Source organism: Balaenoptera borealis (genome assembly GCF_965194805.1).
Source record: "Balaenoptera borealis genome assembly, chromosome: 7".
In the NCBI taxonomy this organism is placed as follows: Eukaryota; Metazoa; Chordata; class Mammalia; order Artiodactyla; family Balaenopteridae; genus Balaenoptera; species Balaenoptera borealis.
Genome location: NC_138864.1, coordinates 130,131,048 through 130,148,417, shown reverse-complemented (window position 1 = coordinate 130,148,417; position 17,370 = coordinate 130,131,048). Strand labels below are relative to the sequence as shown.

Here is a 17,370-nt window from a genome sequence, read left to right as displayed (position 1 = left end):
ATCTTACTTATTCAATATTAAATCAATGATAAAGTTATGTGGAAATGTATGAGATGTTATTTAGGACATTGTGAAATATAGCCAGAATAGTATCTTGTGTTCTCAGAATAAACCCCACATAATCGTCACTGTAGCAGTACTGCATCTAAAGTATTAAACTGCTGGCTGTAAATACTGTGTTAGAGGGATTAGCTCCACGCTGTCAGTGGGATGTTGTGTCATGTCTATGCTAAGTTCACTGTTAACAGGCGATAACTAGTACTGAAGTGTCTGATAGTTGGTTTGTTTGTTTTTTACCTCCCACCTAACAGTGGTTTGTCAGATACTATCATTTTGGACATAATATCAAACTACCTGGTGCTTCCCAACCGAATCACGGTTCCTCTCGTCAGCGAAGTTCAAATAGCACAGTTGCGGTTTCCTATACCAAAGGTAAGCATCCGTTCATTAACACTTACAGACAGACTGGAGGAACTCTTCTCATACTTGGGTGTTGTGACTTCTTGTATTTCTCCTAACAGCAGCCTTGCCACGTGGATCTTGATGCAGTAAAGGTGGTCTGTCCTGCCCTGTTCCTTAGGAGATTGGCTAAGGGGCATCTGGCCGAAAACTTTCAGAGACTTGAGGACAGTTCTTAAACCTCAGCTGTGAACCTCAGAGCTGCTCATAGGGATTTAATTCTGCAGATGTCATTACAGGTTGTAAAGGACAGCTATGATAACTTATTTATTGCCTCAGAAAGCACTTCCTATTTGTATGTATCAAGATGTAACAGTTCAGCGTAAGCTGGGAACTGTACAAGCCTCCCCTCAGATATGACAGAGTGGGCATCTTTGGGGTCACTCAGGGAGGGATGTGGCAGGTGCGTCGTTAGTGTTACAGCTGCCCTGGGTGGGATGGAAGGGCACGGCCGGGGCTGAGCCACAGCCCTGCGGTTAGGCAGCGGCTTCACTTCGGGAGCGTATTCCTTGGTGTGTCTGGGCTGCAGTTTCTTCATCTGTAAGTTGGGGTGATGCCCTGCACACAGAGGCGGGTCACACGTGTTGGAGTCGCCTTCATTTGAGTAAACTAAACAACCTCAGTCTGAGACTGTGAGAGCCTGCTGGCCAAGGACGTGGAATCCTCTGCTGGGCACAGAGCTGGAAGGTTGGCCCCAGTTAGCAAGGGCTTCTCCCCACCCGTCTGGTCTGACCGACCTTGAGCTCCAGAAGTGGAGTGGGCAGCCTGTCACATGGTGTCTGGTCCTAGTTCAGTGTTTGTTTCCTGAAGTAGAAGTGGCCAGCCTTTCCCCACTGCCCGTTACTCTTTCTAGGTAAATTCGATCTCAGTAACAGTGCACAAACCAACAAAAGTGCATGAGCATTCCTGTATTTTTTCAAGTAACAACACCCCAGTCATTCATGCCCAAATCAGTTACATTGTTGGCATTCAGCAGATGTGATGGGACACCACGTATGAGACAGGGATGTCTTTTTTCGTTAACTTAGGATTCTCATCTTTGGAAACCCAGGCCTGCCTTTCCACATAGAAATCCCCGTGCTCCTAGGCCATTAGGCTTTGTATTCTCTGAGTACAGGTGACCATCTAAGCCTGCCTGGATCCAGCCTCCCTGCTGCTCAGATATGTTTGTTGCCACATTATCTAAGCTTTAGACCTGTGAAAATATAAGCAGGGGATTTTGTTTTGTTACGGTTTTAAAAGCGTATTTATCTGTAAAAATGTCTATCTTTCTATGCTGATTGGTTCAGAAATATTACCTGGTAATTTTTTAAAAAGTGTTTTGTGGTGTAGAATGCTACCCTCCAAAAGGTAACTTTACAGGTTGTGTTTGCCTTGAAAGAAATATGAGTGGAGGTTTTTAATTTTATCAATTAAACAACATTTTTGGAAAAGATAACTATGTTAAGTCTGTGAGTCATATGCATCTCAGATTTTCAGTTTCCTATGCATAAAATAGGTTTAATGACAGTATTTCATAGGATTGTTGTAAAAATTCAGTGATGTAATTGGAAAGTAATTGCATATCAAGGACTTAGGAACAGTCTCGTGCATCCTGTAGTGCCTGTTATCACTGCAGTTACCACTAGTGTTACTACTACCGAAACACAGGACTGTTCGGTGACCCATGAGGCCCTGTGCCATCTGACCTCCTGCCGTCCTGCCCTGCCCAAGTTGGGCTCCTGGGGTCCCTGGGGCACAGTGCCGCTCTGGGACCCCGCGTCCCAGGAGAAGTCTGCAGGAGGTGGTGGCTCACGCCAGCTGCTCCTGACTCTGGCTCCAGTCAGACCCCTGGGACCCCGTCGCGCTCCTCCTGAGCGTTGCGTGTTTGCCTTTGTTGCTCAGGGAGGAGGAGCTGCCTGGTCCCTGGGCACAGGCTTCACCCCGTGCCTGTCGGGTGAGCCAGCGAGCAGTCTGCTCTGTCTTCCTTCTTTCCAGGGTGTCCTGAGGATACACTTTATTGAAGCTCAGGATCTTCAGGGAAAAGACACCTACCTTAAGGGACTTGTCAAGGGGAAGTCAGACCCCTATGGAGTGATTCGAGTTGGCAACCAAATCTTCCAAAGCAAGGTCATCAAGGAGAACCTCAGTCCAAAGTGGAACGAGGTGTACGAGGTGAGGGAGTGGGTGCTGCTGCCGTCCCCCCCTCCACGTTCCTGTTCCACTCCTGCTGCGGGGTCGTGGTGTGCTTAGTTCAGGGTAACCTCAATTCTCTGCTTGCATTTTCCATTTTTAAAACCATTGTACCTTGTATCCCTACCTCACACAAAATTTTAAACCTTAATCGCATCAAGCTATCACAGTAAATAATTAGCCTTTAATACACATAAACGTATTCCAAAATGAGGTTGATTATTTACTGTTTTGTAAATTTTCATTTAATACATCTGGACATCTCTACATGTCAATAAATATAGCCGTTCACTTGAGTAGGTACCATCATGTTTTTACTCAGAGAGATCTTGGCTTTTGGGTTCATTGTAACCAGTGCTGTATGAGTGCCGTGGGTTTTCTGCATTTGGCCAAGTTTTCCCCAGATTACGCTCCTCAGAGTGGAATTGCTGCATCACAAGGTACGCGGTTTGGAAAGAACTGAGAAGTGGTGCAGCTTATACCCCATCAGCTTCCCGTCCTCCCAGCCCGGTCTGTTGCCACATCTCTCAATCTCGGAGTGGTGGTGAGTGGGGCGCTTGCGGCCACCCTGCAGCCAGCACTGACCGGGGCCGCTGCCGGAGTGGAGAGACATCCAAGCTTGTGGCCCCCGGTAACTGGGAACAAACGCAGCGGCCCGTGGCCGTGTGCGCGGATATTTCACAGGGACCCTGCCATCCAGAAGTCTGTCGGGTCCGACAGTGGGGACCTCAGTGCTGTGCAGCTGCTACCGCTGACTGCAGTCACGTACTCAGTAGACACGATACTGGTGACTGTGAGATAACTGTGAGCTGTTACCTTTCAGGCTCTGGTCTATGAACACCCCGGACAGGAATTAGAGATCGAGCTCTTTGACGAAGACCCAGACAAGGACGACTTCCTCGGAAGGTAAATCCTTCATGACTGAGGAGAGCGTAGACTCTTTTTCTTTGATAATCAGTGTTAAACGTGTAATATAACTTCAAAAACAGGATTATGTACATGTTATGTGTATTTTAAAATGGCTCTTAGATGTAGCGTTGCTTCACCTTAGACTTCTTAAAACACGTTTTGTTCCTAAAACATTTCACATTTAAGTAAGAAAAGGAAAGCTGCTAGATCTGTATCCATCATAGCAGCCACATGTTGCTATTTAAGTTAAATTGATTAAAGTTAAACAAAATTTAAAATTCACTTTCTTAGTTGTGCTGCCCCATTTTAAGTGCTCAGTAGCCACGCATGGCCCCAAATCCAGCCCAGCTCTCCAGCCTTTACACCACGCAGGCAGGTGTGCTCTAGGTTATAGATACAGGTTTTTTAACTTTTGATTTGTTATTGGGTTATGGGGGGCGGGGAATAGATAGTAATTTATATTGTGCCTGTATACTGGAAAAGCAAATATTGACTTGTTTGCTTAAATTGAACAACCTGTACAGCTGAAAAAAATATCAAAAAACACACTTTAGCCTCATCTTTATTATTTAACTGAATTTCTTGTGGCATAAAAGATATAAGGATAGATGACATTGGACAGGTCTGGCTTCATCAAGAATGGCCTGTGTGTTAGGCTGTGACCTCAGAATTCATTCATGAGACAGTTTAATGAGGAGCAACCGCAAGATTTCAAGCAAGGCAGTGAACAGATCAGACTTGCATTCCAGTAAAGCCACTGTTAGGTTAGGTTATCAGGGATTGAGACTGGGGACCGGCCGGCCTTCAGGAGGCTGTTGGAATAGATCAGGAGAGAGATGTCGGGTCTGACCTGGGGCAGAGCTCGGGGGCAGAGAGGAGGGGTGGCTGCAGAAGAAGGGGGTGTCATCGTCCCGTCCTGGTCGTCTCTGGCTCGGGGGCTGGCTTCATGCTCCCAGCAGTGCAGGATTATTGGGGGAAATGGAACGGGCCGTCGGGGGTGTGCCGAGCACGAGGCAGAGGCCTCTGCGGCCACAGAGACGCTGGTCAGAGCTGAGGAGCGAGGCTGGGAAGGCAGTCAAGGCCTAATTGAGCCCACGGGGGGCTGAGCCGGAGCAGTGGGCAGCAGCTCAGGGAGAGCGCGTCAGACCCAGGGCGGAATATGCCTGCACATTTGGGGTGCGAGTGGACAGCTCCGTGTGGGGAAGACCAGCCCTCCCGGCTCTGCCCGCAGCTGTGCCTCGCTGAGTGTTCCCACCTCCCTGCTCTTCCCTACCTCGCTTCGCTCTCGTGGGTGGAAGCTTGGGGAAGCTTTTGGAAGAAGTCTGTTTCTTGATAAACTAGCATTTTGTTGCATTTCTGGAGTACTTTTTCATAGACTAATGCTTAAGGTTATTTCAGTTGTAAGAAATGTGTTTCTATGTTCTAAAGTTGTTGTATTGTTATTTCTATAGTCTTATGATTGATCTTATTGAAGTTGAAAAGGAGCGCCTTTTAGATGAAGTAAGTTTCCTTTGAGTACTGTTCTATTTCATGAGTGTTGACAGAGCACCTGCTGCCACCGCCACCTGATGGTCTGAGAACTTAACATCCGCTCACAGACGTTGAGGACTTAGGCCTTCTAGTAACAGCAAAGTGAAAAGAAGTCAGCACCTACCAGACACTCGAAATTCCTGAGGATCCAAACACACACCAACTTTGTTTCAGGCAGGCACGCTCTCTTTCGGAGTCAGGGCAGAATCTGGGAGAAACTCCCCAATAACAGGCATTTTAAAGGTAGTTGGAGTTCACAGCAGAGCTGGCACAGTGCAGTTGATGAGAAATTGTCCCATGAAAGATACCCACAGATACAGTGTGAATTGACAGCAACAGACGTACTTCAAGCAAGATATTGCTATCAGAATAAAAAGGATAAAAAAGGAAGTTTGTGGTGGCTTCTAAAAGATGGGTAAGATTTGGATAAGTAAAGCATAATTAACCAAACCACTGCTGAGATCTGCTTTCAAAGTAACATGTTTCCCTTCCCGTGCACGTCAGCACACACTCAACAGGTATCTGCAGTTTATCGTGTTGTTGTGTGCTGGGTACCGTGTGCGGTGACGGGCAGAGCAGACAAAGCCCTGCACTAGGGGCAGTCTCTTCTTAATACTGAGTGTTTGGGGGCCATCCTTGATTGTTTTGTGGCTTTTAAGCTGAAACAAGTGTATACTAATTGTTAGTATATAGTGATGAGGAAAAACAAACCTGTTAACGTGTTTGATATTGAAATTCAGACTTGGGATCAGTGTTATATTCTCTCTTGGCCCGTAAATTCTATGGAAGTCCATACGTAAAAGCCTGACAGTGTTGGGTGGTGTAAGAAGACATTTGAGTCCTTGCGTGTGAATCGGGGGAGGAATTGGGAGTCAGTGAGTTAACACACGCAAAGCGGCCACTGCTCTCAGCGTCTGGGGCCAGCAGCTGGTTCTCAGGCCTGGAGCTAAAGGTGGCAGGACTCAGGCCTTCCACGTTTGTGGAGACTGTTCAGTTTGCGTGTCTGATCCAGGAGGACTTTGGCTGAACTGTCTTGCTTTCTCTGCAGTGGTTCACCCTGGACGAGGTCCTCAGAGGAAAGCTGCACTTGAAACTGGAGTGGCTCACGCTCATGCCAGACGCTTCAAACCTCGAGAAGGTGCTGGAGGGGGTCCCATGACAGCCTGCACTCCTGATCGCTAAGATTAGTACCTGTAAACTGTGCTGCTGCTCACTTAAAAAAAATTACAGCAATAATTTTGACTCCTGTGCTGTAAATCACTACAGTAGCATCAGGGGTAAATTAGAGATAATGGAATTTTACAGGTCATTCTCACCTGTTTTATGAGATCTTTAAATTTTGTGCTTGATTATTGCATAGGGATTTGAAGAGCCACAGGTCACCTGAGTGCTTCGTTTGATCGATCTGAATAGAATCTTATGTTCATTGTCTCTGTATTGCATATATCAGATGCTTATTTCTCCACCTTTCTTATTTTCTTGAGGGTTATAGACATAATCAGGAAGAAATAGTCAGGAACCTTGGAAACCCACCTGCTGAAGCTTTTTCCTTTCCTTGTAGGTGCTGACAGACATCAGAGCTGACAAAGATCAAGCCAATGACGGGCTGTCCTCCTCGCTGCTCATCTTGTACTTGGACTCAGCCAGGAACCTCCCGGTAGGTGCCTCCGCGAGAGCCCACTGGGTGCTCGTTTCCTGGCAGTGGATCCTGCTGTGTTCAGCCGCGCCCACGCCGTGTCCCCATTCTTGTTGCTGTGTTTTCACTTCACTCCAGTCCAAGAGAGCAGCAGTGGAGAGGGATACGTGTGCATTTCCTCCATGAGTGTAATTTTATGTTTACATCTTATTGGTTTATCCAGGATGGTCAGAATTATCTTACATGTTTTAAGAAGAAATCTCCAATACATAGGAAAAGAATACACCTAGTAGTTAGAGAAGAAGGTTTTCTGTAGAGAATCACTAATTATTAAAATTTAGTGCCCAAAGATGACAATTATATCCCTCTGGCATCATCCTGGAAGTAGCACAGCAGGGTGACGGGGCCGCGTCGGGGGATCCCCTGCACACACGGCTTCTAGCCCAGAGCGGTGCTCCTCCTCATGGGCGTCAGAGTTGTTCCGCGCTCAGAAAAGCCGTAGAGAACAGTTCTTACAGGTAACGACCAGAAGCGTGGAGAAGGGTCGGTCAGGCCCTGGTGTGACGCTCGCCTCCACCCTGAGGGTAGTGTGCTCGTGGTCAGTGTTTATCGTTTTGATAATGCGTTTTGAGTGCCCATTCACTTGTTCAATAGATGGCCTTTCTTGTTCCATTTCACTGTTGGAGGCCAGTTTTGTTGAAAGAAAGACAACTACCTCCAGATGAAGGGTGTTTCCTCCTGAAATGATACTGGTTCCAGGTCACCCAAGTGCACCTGTAGACAGTCCCCCAGGGTGTGTCCTTGGTGCGGGTGGACGTCTGGGCATCTCACCTCACTGTGATCGCACCATGCTGTTCCTTTACCTCAGGAAATGCACACCCTAATTCTGTTTAGCACCTCTCAAGGGTTTAAAATTGTGCATTACTTGGGCTTTGCTCACAAGCAAAGTCAATGTATTTTGGGCATCTCTATGTTTTATTTAAAGTTTTTAATGATTAAAATGTGATCATGTATTTTTTTCATTTTGGGAAAATGTAACAATTGTGTGTGTAAATGTGTATAATTGTACTCTTTTCTTTCAGTGAAGGTTTAACCTTTCTGCAGAATTATTTGTACGGTAGAACTTTTTGCTTTTAACCACAATAATGTTTTAAAGTGTTTCATATATGCCTGATGGAAGTGAATTTGTTGTGTATTTTAGGATATAGAGGAAAGTAGTGGGGAATTGGCCTCTCTTTAGAACTGTGTGTTTTGTCACATTAAATTAAAATTGAATAACGTCATGTAAGCAAAAGACAGACAGAAAGAAAAGTGATTGTACTAACCTTCTGTTACAAGGGCACTTTGTGCATGAAGTATGCTCTGGCCGTCAAAGGCAAAGGATCTTTACAAAACCGCCGCCCGGTTGGGCCTGTTTCCACAGGAGTGCGTGCCGTCTCCTGCGTTTCTGCGTGATTCTTTGACTCTGCCTGTTGCATCCTGGTTATTAGTGCTTTTGTGCCTTCGTTGACCGCAATCCACCATTCTTTGCTTTCTCCTCCCATTTCCATTTTCCCAAGAGTATCTACGAGGGAAACTTTGGGTGTGGCTACTTAAAAGAGAGGCGAGCGTCGGGACTAGTGTTTTGTGAGAATTCCGCCTCAGTCTGTAGCGCACCGTTTGTGAGTTCTCAGCGTTCTTCCTTCCTTCTGTTTGGCGGAGGCTGCTAGAGCGCGCACTGGAGCTTCAGTGCCACCTGCCCAGCGGTGGGATGATGTGCACGCCTTTCCAGCTTCTTGCGTGATTGCAGTTCCCGGGCGCGTTTCTTTCGTGCTTGTTTTGTGAGACGTAACACTGCCGTAACTAATGTTGGTGACTGCATCTGACACCGAGGTGGACAAACCCCAAGAGCCATGGAGGAGCCTGGGGCTCTGACGCTGCTCCTGGCCCCTAAAAAATTAAAAAAAAAAAAAAAATCTGAGGAAAAAGTAGTGAAGCCATAATGATTAAAATGGATTTCCTTATGGTTCGTCTCAATGTGAGATGTAAATATTTCTTGGCAAGCTTTCAAAAAACTTCCTTAAATCTACTTTCTCCTCCTGACCAAACACAGAAGTGTCAAAGCTTGGCTTTCCATGAAGTCCCCCGTGGCCTTGGGGACAGTCAGTGAAGGCAGAAACTCACTGCTGCCCTGAAAACGTGCCTTCTCCCTCCCCATTTAACCAGAGCTCCTAGGGTGAAAAAACATGTTGAGTTTATGATTCACTTCTTTTAAGGAACTTAAAGAATTTCCTGGGGTGGATAATTGAGCATTTCTACCTTTATCTGGGAAGCTGATCTTCATCTCACATGTTTCCCTGAGGCCTTGCTCTGGTGCCTTGATCCCTGGCACTGTTCTTGGACCTTTTAGCAGTTATTTTCACTTGCTTTGGGGTCAGAGAAAGCCACCGATGGCTTAGTCATTAGTCTAGAAACTAATTATTGATTTAATTCAATAACTAGTGAGATTCTTAAAGTTCATTTGTTTCATTTTAATTTATTTCTATTTCCGCATGCATTCTCAGTTTATTCTTATTTAAAAAATAAAAAAGAAGGGGGAGAGCAAAACTGAAAGAATAGGCATTTTGACCCATTTTATAGATGAGGACAGTCAAGCCGCTGAAGAGTGGGTGAGCTGCTGTTGGGTCTCCTCGCATCCCCTGCCCACCTGCTGGGAGGTCAGAAGGAGGGCAGTCATGCGTATCAGCAGCTGTTTCCTGTCACTTCCAGGTGTTTCCTAGTGGAAATCTGTGTCGTAAGCTGCTGTCAATGACAGTCTTGCTCAGCTGCATGAGTTACTGTTTTCTGTAACTGCTTCTTCTAAAGGAAATATTTCTGAACTTGTGTCAGGATTTTTTAACTTGCTTTGTAATATTTAGCTAAGACGTGGCTGGGTTATCCAAGCTAACTTTCCTCCCACATTACCAAAACCACATGCTCTGCTTGATGATTCAGGTACAGGAATCAACAAAATGTCCTACAAAATAAATTCGAATAGACTGATCACTTTTCTCCCCTTTGATTGGCAGTGGGAAGTGAGATCAGTTGTCAGCTGTCCCTGAGGGCCGAGCCTGTGGCTGTGTCCAGGAGAGGGTTTGGGCTGCGGCCAGCCCGTCGCTCTCCTACCTTCTGCTGCTCAGAGCCCTCTTCATGTGCAGCCGCACCAGTGCATTTCCACCGGTGGTCCCGTCTGGGAGCCTCAGCATAGCAGGACTTTCTCCCACGCTGGGAACGGCCTCTTTATCCTGTGGCCTTAGCACTCGGGCCTCCTCCTTTTGGCCAGAGGAACGAGAGGGTGATTTCTGACCCCGGGAGGCCAGCTTCAGACCCTGAGGCCTCCCTGACCACATGCATTTCCCAAGTACTTTCCAAGGGCTCTGCGTGCACAGCTCATTGAGTCTCAGGCTGGCAGGACCTTTTCTCAGATGAGGCGCTGAGATTAGAGACCCAGGGTCGCCACTAGGAAGCCGCAGAGCCGGGATCTGAACACAGCTATGTGACCCAGAGCCCACATTTTCCACCCTCCTGTCTGGTCCATCCTTGTATAAAGTGAACTAGTTATCACTTCATTAAGTTTGTAAGTTCATAATGCTGTATATGGGGTTTATCTGAGGGGAGTGGTGTTTGCACTAGTGTCCACTTTATACATAAAAGTGTTGGTTGTATAACATGGAGACCCTTGGGTGTGATGCTTCTAGGTGCTCTGTGAAAGTGATTTGAGCTCTCAGTTTAAAAAAGTGCAGGTAACTGTTACTGCCCCCGCTTACGGTGCGCAGCCCCCGAGCGGACGGTGCGGTGACGTCCGGAGGCCCCACGCTGGGCCCTCGCCGAGCGCACCTGAGCAGCCTGATCTGCCTCGCCTCAGGCCGGTGAGGCTTCCCACGCCCGCCCTCGCAGGCCCCTCTTGCACCCCTAACACCTGCCATGGCCTCTCTCTTTGTTTCACTTCACTCGATGCGCTTTGAATAACATGTGCACAGTACAGGTCACATCCATGCAAAGTTAGCTACAGGAGAGGTTCCTTGATACCCACAGGTTGTCCCTCCTCACAGCTCAGGGCAGCAGTTCCCAGCCCGGCCCGGCCCCACCCTCTAGGGGCATCTGCTGGGGCTGGTGTTTCAGGCTGCTTCATAAAGAATAGAATTCAATTTGAAGTTAATTACAACTAAAGTGATCAAGTTTTTCATCTTAAATGTTAATCCTCAAAGGATCTTGCAAAACAACTCAGTCTTGCCCTTTTGAGGGCAAGAAAGTAATGAGTTTTTGAAAATCAATAAAAGAAGGACATAAAACCTGTAATAATAGAACTTTAAAGCAAGGAGGAACTTTTGAGGTGACTTAATCAGCCTCTGCATTTTGTGCTTGGAAAAGAATGGGGGACGAAATACATCAGGTCCCGTCTCTACTGTGGTTTTCCACGAGAAGGTAAAGTTCAGAAGGAGGAAAAGTAGCATTTGGTGTTATAGGATATGATTTGGTTTGAGAGCAGTTGGGGCATCTGTGGCCCATTCATTTGTACTTTAGATAAAACCTTTAGGTTAATTATGGTTGATATTTTAGGGGTTTGTTCAAGCAAAGGATAGTAAATAGAACCCTTTCCTCAAGTTTCACTCTTGGATTTTTCAAATCCCAAAGACAAGAGGGGTGGGGGAGTAAAAGAACAGTAATCATAGAGGGTAAGGAAATATGTTTTGATATTTATAAAGGTTTAGTCTAAGATAAAATCTTGGGCATAAAGAATACTTTTACAAATGATTTATACTGTTTCTTTGTATAATTCTTGGTGGTTTTTGTTTAAAGATTTTTTGTTGTTGTTGTTGTTTTCGTAAATTTTCATGTCATTAACCTTAACATAAACTCCTCATTGCATGTTTTATTAACCCTTGGTGTATTCATTTTCTTCTGACTTGAAAGAGTAACCCATTAGAATTTAACCCTGATGTCTTGAAGAAGGCTGCAATTCAGAAAGCTTTAAAGGTAAACTAACAGTTTTCCCTTTGAAAGTTAATTAAAACATATTGAAAGAGATGATGCTCTAACCTTTATCGGTTTACTGACAAATTCTTCCCAAAGTAATAGAGTAATTACTTGTTTAGTTGCGGAGAGCCTACTTTTGTTGTCAAAGAATTAGTAGTTAGAAGAATTTAAGTCGATTTTGACGATAAATTTTACAAAATGCCAATATGGTAAATTAGACTTTTGTCCTGTTGGCCTTAGGCAGCAGTATCTAAGGTGGTTTTAAATCATCTGTACTTTAATTGGATTTGAATTTGTGAAAATGGTGAAATAGAAGTTCTGTTTAAAATCTTAACCAGTTTTTAGATTATGATTAAAACGTATGCCCGATGCACTGTGACTTTCCATTAAAAAAATCACCTCTTCCAATATGCTGAGTCAGGGCTGTCTCTTGAGTCAGTGACCTCGTGGCTTTTGGTGCTGCTAGTTTGGGTGACAGATCTTTTAAGAAGCTTTAAATCTCATTAAATGAGGTATATTGAAAACTAAGCTCCACTCCCGAAAATGACATGAGCATGTATTTTCTGGCTAAATTGTTAAAGGTTTTCTATGACTTACAAATGTTTTATTATGTTTTTCTAATTTCTTTCAGCATTTTAGACTTAAATATTTTGGGGGGTGAGGGGTTAAATGTAGTTGCTTTAAGAAAATTCTATCCAAAGGAATCAGGAATCGTTTTTAATCAATTTCATCCAGAAGAATAAGTTAAAATTCAAAAGTGAGGAAGACTAGCATTCTGCTTTGATGCAGTATTTAGTAAGCCCTTAACCCCACCCCACACTGAGGAGGTGAGGTGGACTACTCCTTTGGAGTACTAGTTAGTTAGCAGAGTAGTCGAAATACCTGTTCGGATAGAAAGCCCAGAGATAAACCCACGCACATATGGTCACCTTATTTTTGATAAAGGAGGGAAGAATATACAGTGGAGAAAGACGGCCTCTTCAATAAGTGGTGCTGGGAAACCTGGACCAGCTGCATGTAAAAGAATGAAATTAGAACACTCCCTAACACCATACACAAAAATAAACTCAAAATGGATTAAAGACCTAAATGGTAAGGCCAGACACTAAAAAACTCTTAGAGGAAAACATAGGCAGAACACTCTATGACGTAAATCACAGCAAGATCCTTTTTGACCCACCTCCTAGAGAAATGGAAATAAAAACAAAAATAAACAAATGGGACCTAATGAAACTTAAAAGCTTTTGCACAGCAAAGGAAACCATAAACAAGATGAAAAGACAACCCTCAGAATGGGAGAAAATATTTGCAAATGAAGCAACTGACAAAGGATTAATCTGCAAAATTTACAAGCAGCTCATGCAGCTCAATATCAAAAAAACAACTCAATCCAAAAATGGGCAGAAGACCTTAAATAGACATTTCTCCAAAGAAGACATACAGATTGCCAACAAACACATGAAAGGATGCTCAACATCACTAATCATTAGAGAAATGCAAATCAAAACTACAATGAGGTATCATCTCACACTGGTCAGAATGGCCATCATCAAAAAATCTACAAACAATAAATGCTGGAGAGGAGGGTGTGGAGAAAAGGGAACCCGCTTGCACTGTTGGTGGGAATGTAAATTGATACAGCCACTATGGAGAACAGTATGGAGGTTCCTTAAAAATCTAAAAATAGAACTACCATATGACCCAGCAATCCCACTACTGGGCATATACCCTGAGAAAACCATAATTCAGAAAGAGTCATGTACCACAGTGTTCATTGCAGCACTGTTTACAATAGCCAGGACATGGAAGCAACCTAAGTGTCCATCGACAGATGAATGGATAAAGAAGATGTGGTACATATATACAATGGAATATTACTCAGCCATAAAAAGAAACGAAATTGAGTTGTTTGTAGTGAGGTGGATGGACCTAGAGACTGTCATACAGAGTGAAGTAAGTCAGAAAGAGAAAAACAAATACCGTATGCTAACACGTATATATGGAATCTAAAAAAAAAAATTTCTGAAGAACCTAGGGGCAGGACAGGAATAAAGACACAGCTGTAGAGAATGGACTTGAGGACACAGGGAGGGGGAAGGATAAGCTGGGACGAAGTGAGAGAGTGGCATGGACTTATATATACTACCAAATGTAAAACAGATAGCTAGTGGGAAGCAGCCGCATAGCACAGGGAGATCAGCTTGGTGCTTTGTGACCACCTAGATGGGTGGGATAGGGAGGGTGGGAGGGAGACACAAGAGGGAGGAGATATGGGGATATATGTATATGTATAGCTGATTCATTTTGTTGTAAAGCAGTAACTAACACACCATTGTAAAACAATTATACTCCAATAAAGATGTTTAAAAAAAAAAAGAAAAGAAATACCTGATCCTCACCAGAACACTGGGAGGAATCATATCCATAGTCTTCGCTCACCATTTCTTTGATAACTGAAGATTATTAACCCACAGAGCGTGATGGTTAGAATGAAGGCTCTCCAGTTAGGCTAGACTGTCTGGGCTTTAATCCCAGCACAACTGCTCCTCAGTGGGACCTGCAGCAGGCTGCTGAGTCCTCCCTGGTTTGTTACTCAGAGTGGTAGTGATATTCTCTTCTGTGTGGGAGTGTTGAGTACATTAACTAAGTACATGCATGTAAAAGTGCCCAGTGTAGCGAGCATAATATGTATGTTTTTAATTGCTATTATATTATTTAAGCCTAACAGCTGAGTTCTGGAAATGGTATTATGCCCATTTTATAGATACGAAAACTGAGGTTCAAATAAATACGTAGATCTCAGTAATCAAGTGGTAAAAAGCTAAGATTTAAATTCAACACAGTCTGACTTAAACGCTTATATTTTCATTATACCTTGTGTGTCTTACTTGTGCTGATGCATTTTGAATATTGCGTCCTGATAGAAAACTTAGTCACTGATTTAACCTTATTTCATAGAATCCAAAACATCATCCATTTTAGGATGCGGGTTTCGCATCCACGGGTTCAACCAACCGAGGATCGAAAATATCCTGAAAAAATCTACAGAAAGTTCCAAACAGCAGCATTACATTGTGTTTACAACTATTTACATAGCATTTACACTTTATCTGGAGATGAGTTAAATTATACGGAGGATAACACCAGGTCATTTTATAGATGGGATTTGAGCATCCTCGGATTTTGGTATCCTGGAGGGTCTTGGAACCAACCTCCCACAGATGCTGAGGGACGACTGTACACCATTATTTTATGTACTGCTAAGAAAGAAAGTAAGGTGCCAGTTAAGGTTTGATAGTGTTTATTTTATACTTACTGAAAGGATTTTTAGACTTAGGATAAACATAGATTTTTATCATGTCACATGCACACACAAAAGCAAAATACAAGCAAAATAAATTGATGAAGGCAGTGATAACTACCACTCTAATCTGCCCAAAAACAGGCGCTTAAAGTCATCAATTGTAAGTTTCATTTTGTTTTCAGAGATGTTAGAAAGTTTAAAAGCGGGGCGAGGGTATATTGAAACTGATGAGCTACAGTAAATCTCTAGGAATGAATGGCTACTTTTTCAGAGATTAAGTAAGTGTATTAGTTAAACTCAGCTTCTGTATCAAAGTCTCTAGAGTAGCAGTAGCTTAAGTAAAGACAGAAGTTTATTTCCCTTGAATGTCGCAGAATTCTGGCCTGTGGCTTTGCGGTGTTCAATGCCTCCAGCCAGAAGAGGGGCACAGCAAAGGCCAGAGCTCCCCAGACTGTTACAGGGCCACACCTGACTACAAGGGAGATTCGGAAATAGAATCCGTGTCACAGAGGATTTGTGCTCAGCTATGACTCTAGGACTCTCGTGTTAAGGGAAGAAGGAGAAATGGATTTAGGGGGGGAATTAGTATCCTCCCACGGTAGTCTGTAGCCTTGGATTTTTTTTAACAGTGTTTATTTCATTTTGCAGAATTCATTCACATCAAAAAGATGAACCAGAAACTAGATTATCGCAGTAGGTTTGGGCTAGTAATATTTTATTCCAATAATCATGAATTTTACGCCTCTGTCATTGTTGCAGTGTTGAGGATTGACTCTAAAATTATTTAACTTAAAAACATTTTGTGACCTTCTAATTAATTTCCACTAACACAAATATTTAACAGCATCGTCTTGTGGGGCTAAGTTATAAATAAACCTCATGTCCCATATATGTTGCATTTTACTATGTATTCTATCAGCTGTCTGTGCTAAAGTATGCTTCTTACCATTTTTTCTTATTCCTGAATTTTTCTCATTGCATTTGTATCTGCTTAAATGCGATTTAGATTGACGTTTATTCTTCCAGTCAAAATTACTTTAGCAGCTGGTAAGCAAGGTTCGATAATCTGATAGCTACATGTTTGAACGGAAGATAATAAATTAAAAACGTAAAAATGTGCCTCTGACGCTTTATTATTTTTACGATTCCAACCAGAAGACTGTTCTGAATCACACACTCTCACATTTGTCCTTCCTGTGCTTTTCTGTTTACATTTGTTGCACTTTATTCATTTTGTTACCCTAGTAAAATAAGTTTTGAGAGCTGGAATTAACATTAAAGATTTTCGGAAGATTCCGTTTTTCCAAAGTTGCTTGCTTTAAAAAAAGACCTAAACGTTTTAAAATTGTTTGCAAGTACAAGTTTTCTTGATTTATTTTATGTAGATACAATTATGGCTTTGGGGTGTGTTAGCAATTAATTGTTTTCCAGTTAAATTGTGCCTAGATACTCCCTGTAACTGAAGTATCAGAAGTAAATAGAAGTGACTGTTAATATAAGCCAATAATTCCATTTTTAGTAATCCCCATTTCAAGATGTGTTTATTGATTTTTATCTGTTTTTTGTTTTTGGATAGTCAGGGAAGAAAATATACAGCAACCCAAATCCTCTTGTCCAAATGTCAGTTGGTCACAAGGCCCAGGAGAGCAAGGTAAGGCGCCGACAGTCTGGCTGGGGCTCCCTGTGACTGTGCTGTCACTGTCACCAGTTGCGGGTGGTGCAGGCATCAAGACCATTGATTTATGAGTCTTTCTTTTGTTTTCCCAAATCAGTTGTTTGATAACCAGCTACTTAATTTGGTATCAAATATATTCATTTAAAAGTCACATTAAAAAGTGACATGAATATGTTAATTATGCTTTTGCTTGATTTCCTGGGTAGATGACATGGGACAGATTCTAAGTTTCCTTTGAATGTCCTATTAATATTTTGTTTAAAAGACAACCAGCGGTGCACAGTAAGTCCCCTACATGCGAACGAGTTTCTTCCTGAGAGTGAGTTTGTAAGTCCAATTTGTTAAGTCCCACAGAGTTAGTGTAGGGTACCCCACTAACACAGTCAGCTATATAGTACTGTACTGTAATAGGTTTATAATACTTTTCACACAAATAATACATAAAAAACAAACACAAAAAATAAAACATTTTTAATCTTACAGTACAGTATCTTGAAAAGTACAGTAGTACAGTCCAACAGCTGGCCTCCAGGGGCTGGCATCGAGTGAACAGGCAAGAAGAGTTACCGACTGGAGGAGGGAGAGGAGGGGTTGTCGACAATAGGAGCCAGAGGGCGGGCTGCAGTTTCACTCACGCCTGACGTTGATGGCACAGGTTCTGGTTCCTCTGGAACCGGATACACATTTCGC

The 17,370-nt window shown here is 43.4% G+C and overlaps 1 protein-coding gene across 7 annotated transcripts in view; it reads left to right on the top strand.

Moving 5' to 3' along the window:
* The window catches only part of ESYT2 (extended synaptotagmin 2), a 75,162-nt gene that overhangs the window by 46,123 nt on the left and 11,669 nt on the right, over positions 1 to 17,370 (top strand). For 5 of the 7 annotated variants that reach the window (XM_082398836.1, XM_082398832.1, XM_082398834.1 and 2 more), the window contains exons 8-15: positions 312 to 432; positions 2,437 to 2,613; positions 3,455 to 3,537; positions 4,992 to 5,040; positions 6,119 to 6,208; positions 6,632 to 6,727; positions 11,639 to 11,701; positions 16,582 to 16,656. In XM_082398836.1, the coding sequence (XP_082254962.1) occupies positions 312 to 432; positions 2,437 to 2,613; positions 3,455 to 3,537; positions 4,992 to 5,040; positions 6,119 to 6,208; positions 6,632 to 6,727; positions 11,639 to 11,701; positions 16,582 to 16,656 (754 nt within the window). The remainder of the gene's footprint in view (positions 1 to 311; positions 433 to 2,436; positions 2,614 to 3,454; positions 3,538 to 4,991; positions 5,041 to 6,118; positions 6,209 to 6,631; positions 6,728 to 11,638; positions 11,702 to 16,581; positions 16,657 to 17,370) is intronic. The other 2 variants (XM_082398833.1, XM_082398835.1) reach the window with 1 other exon arrangement.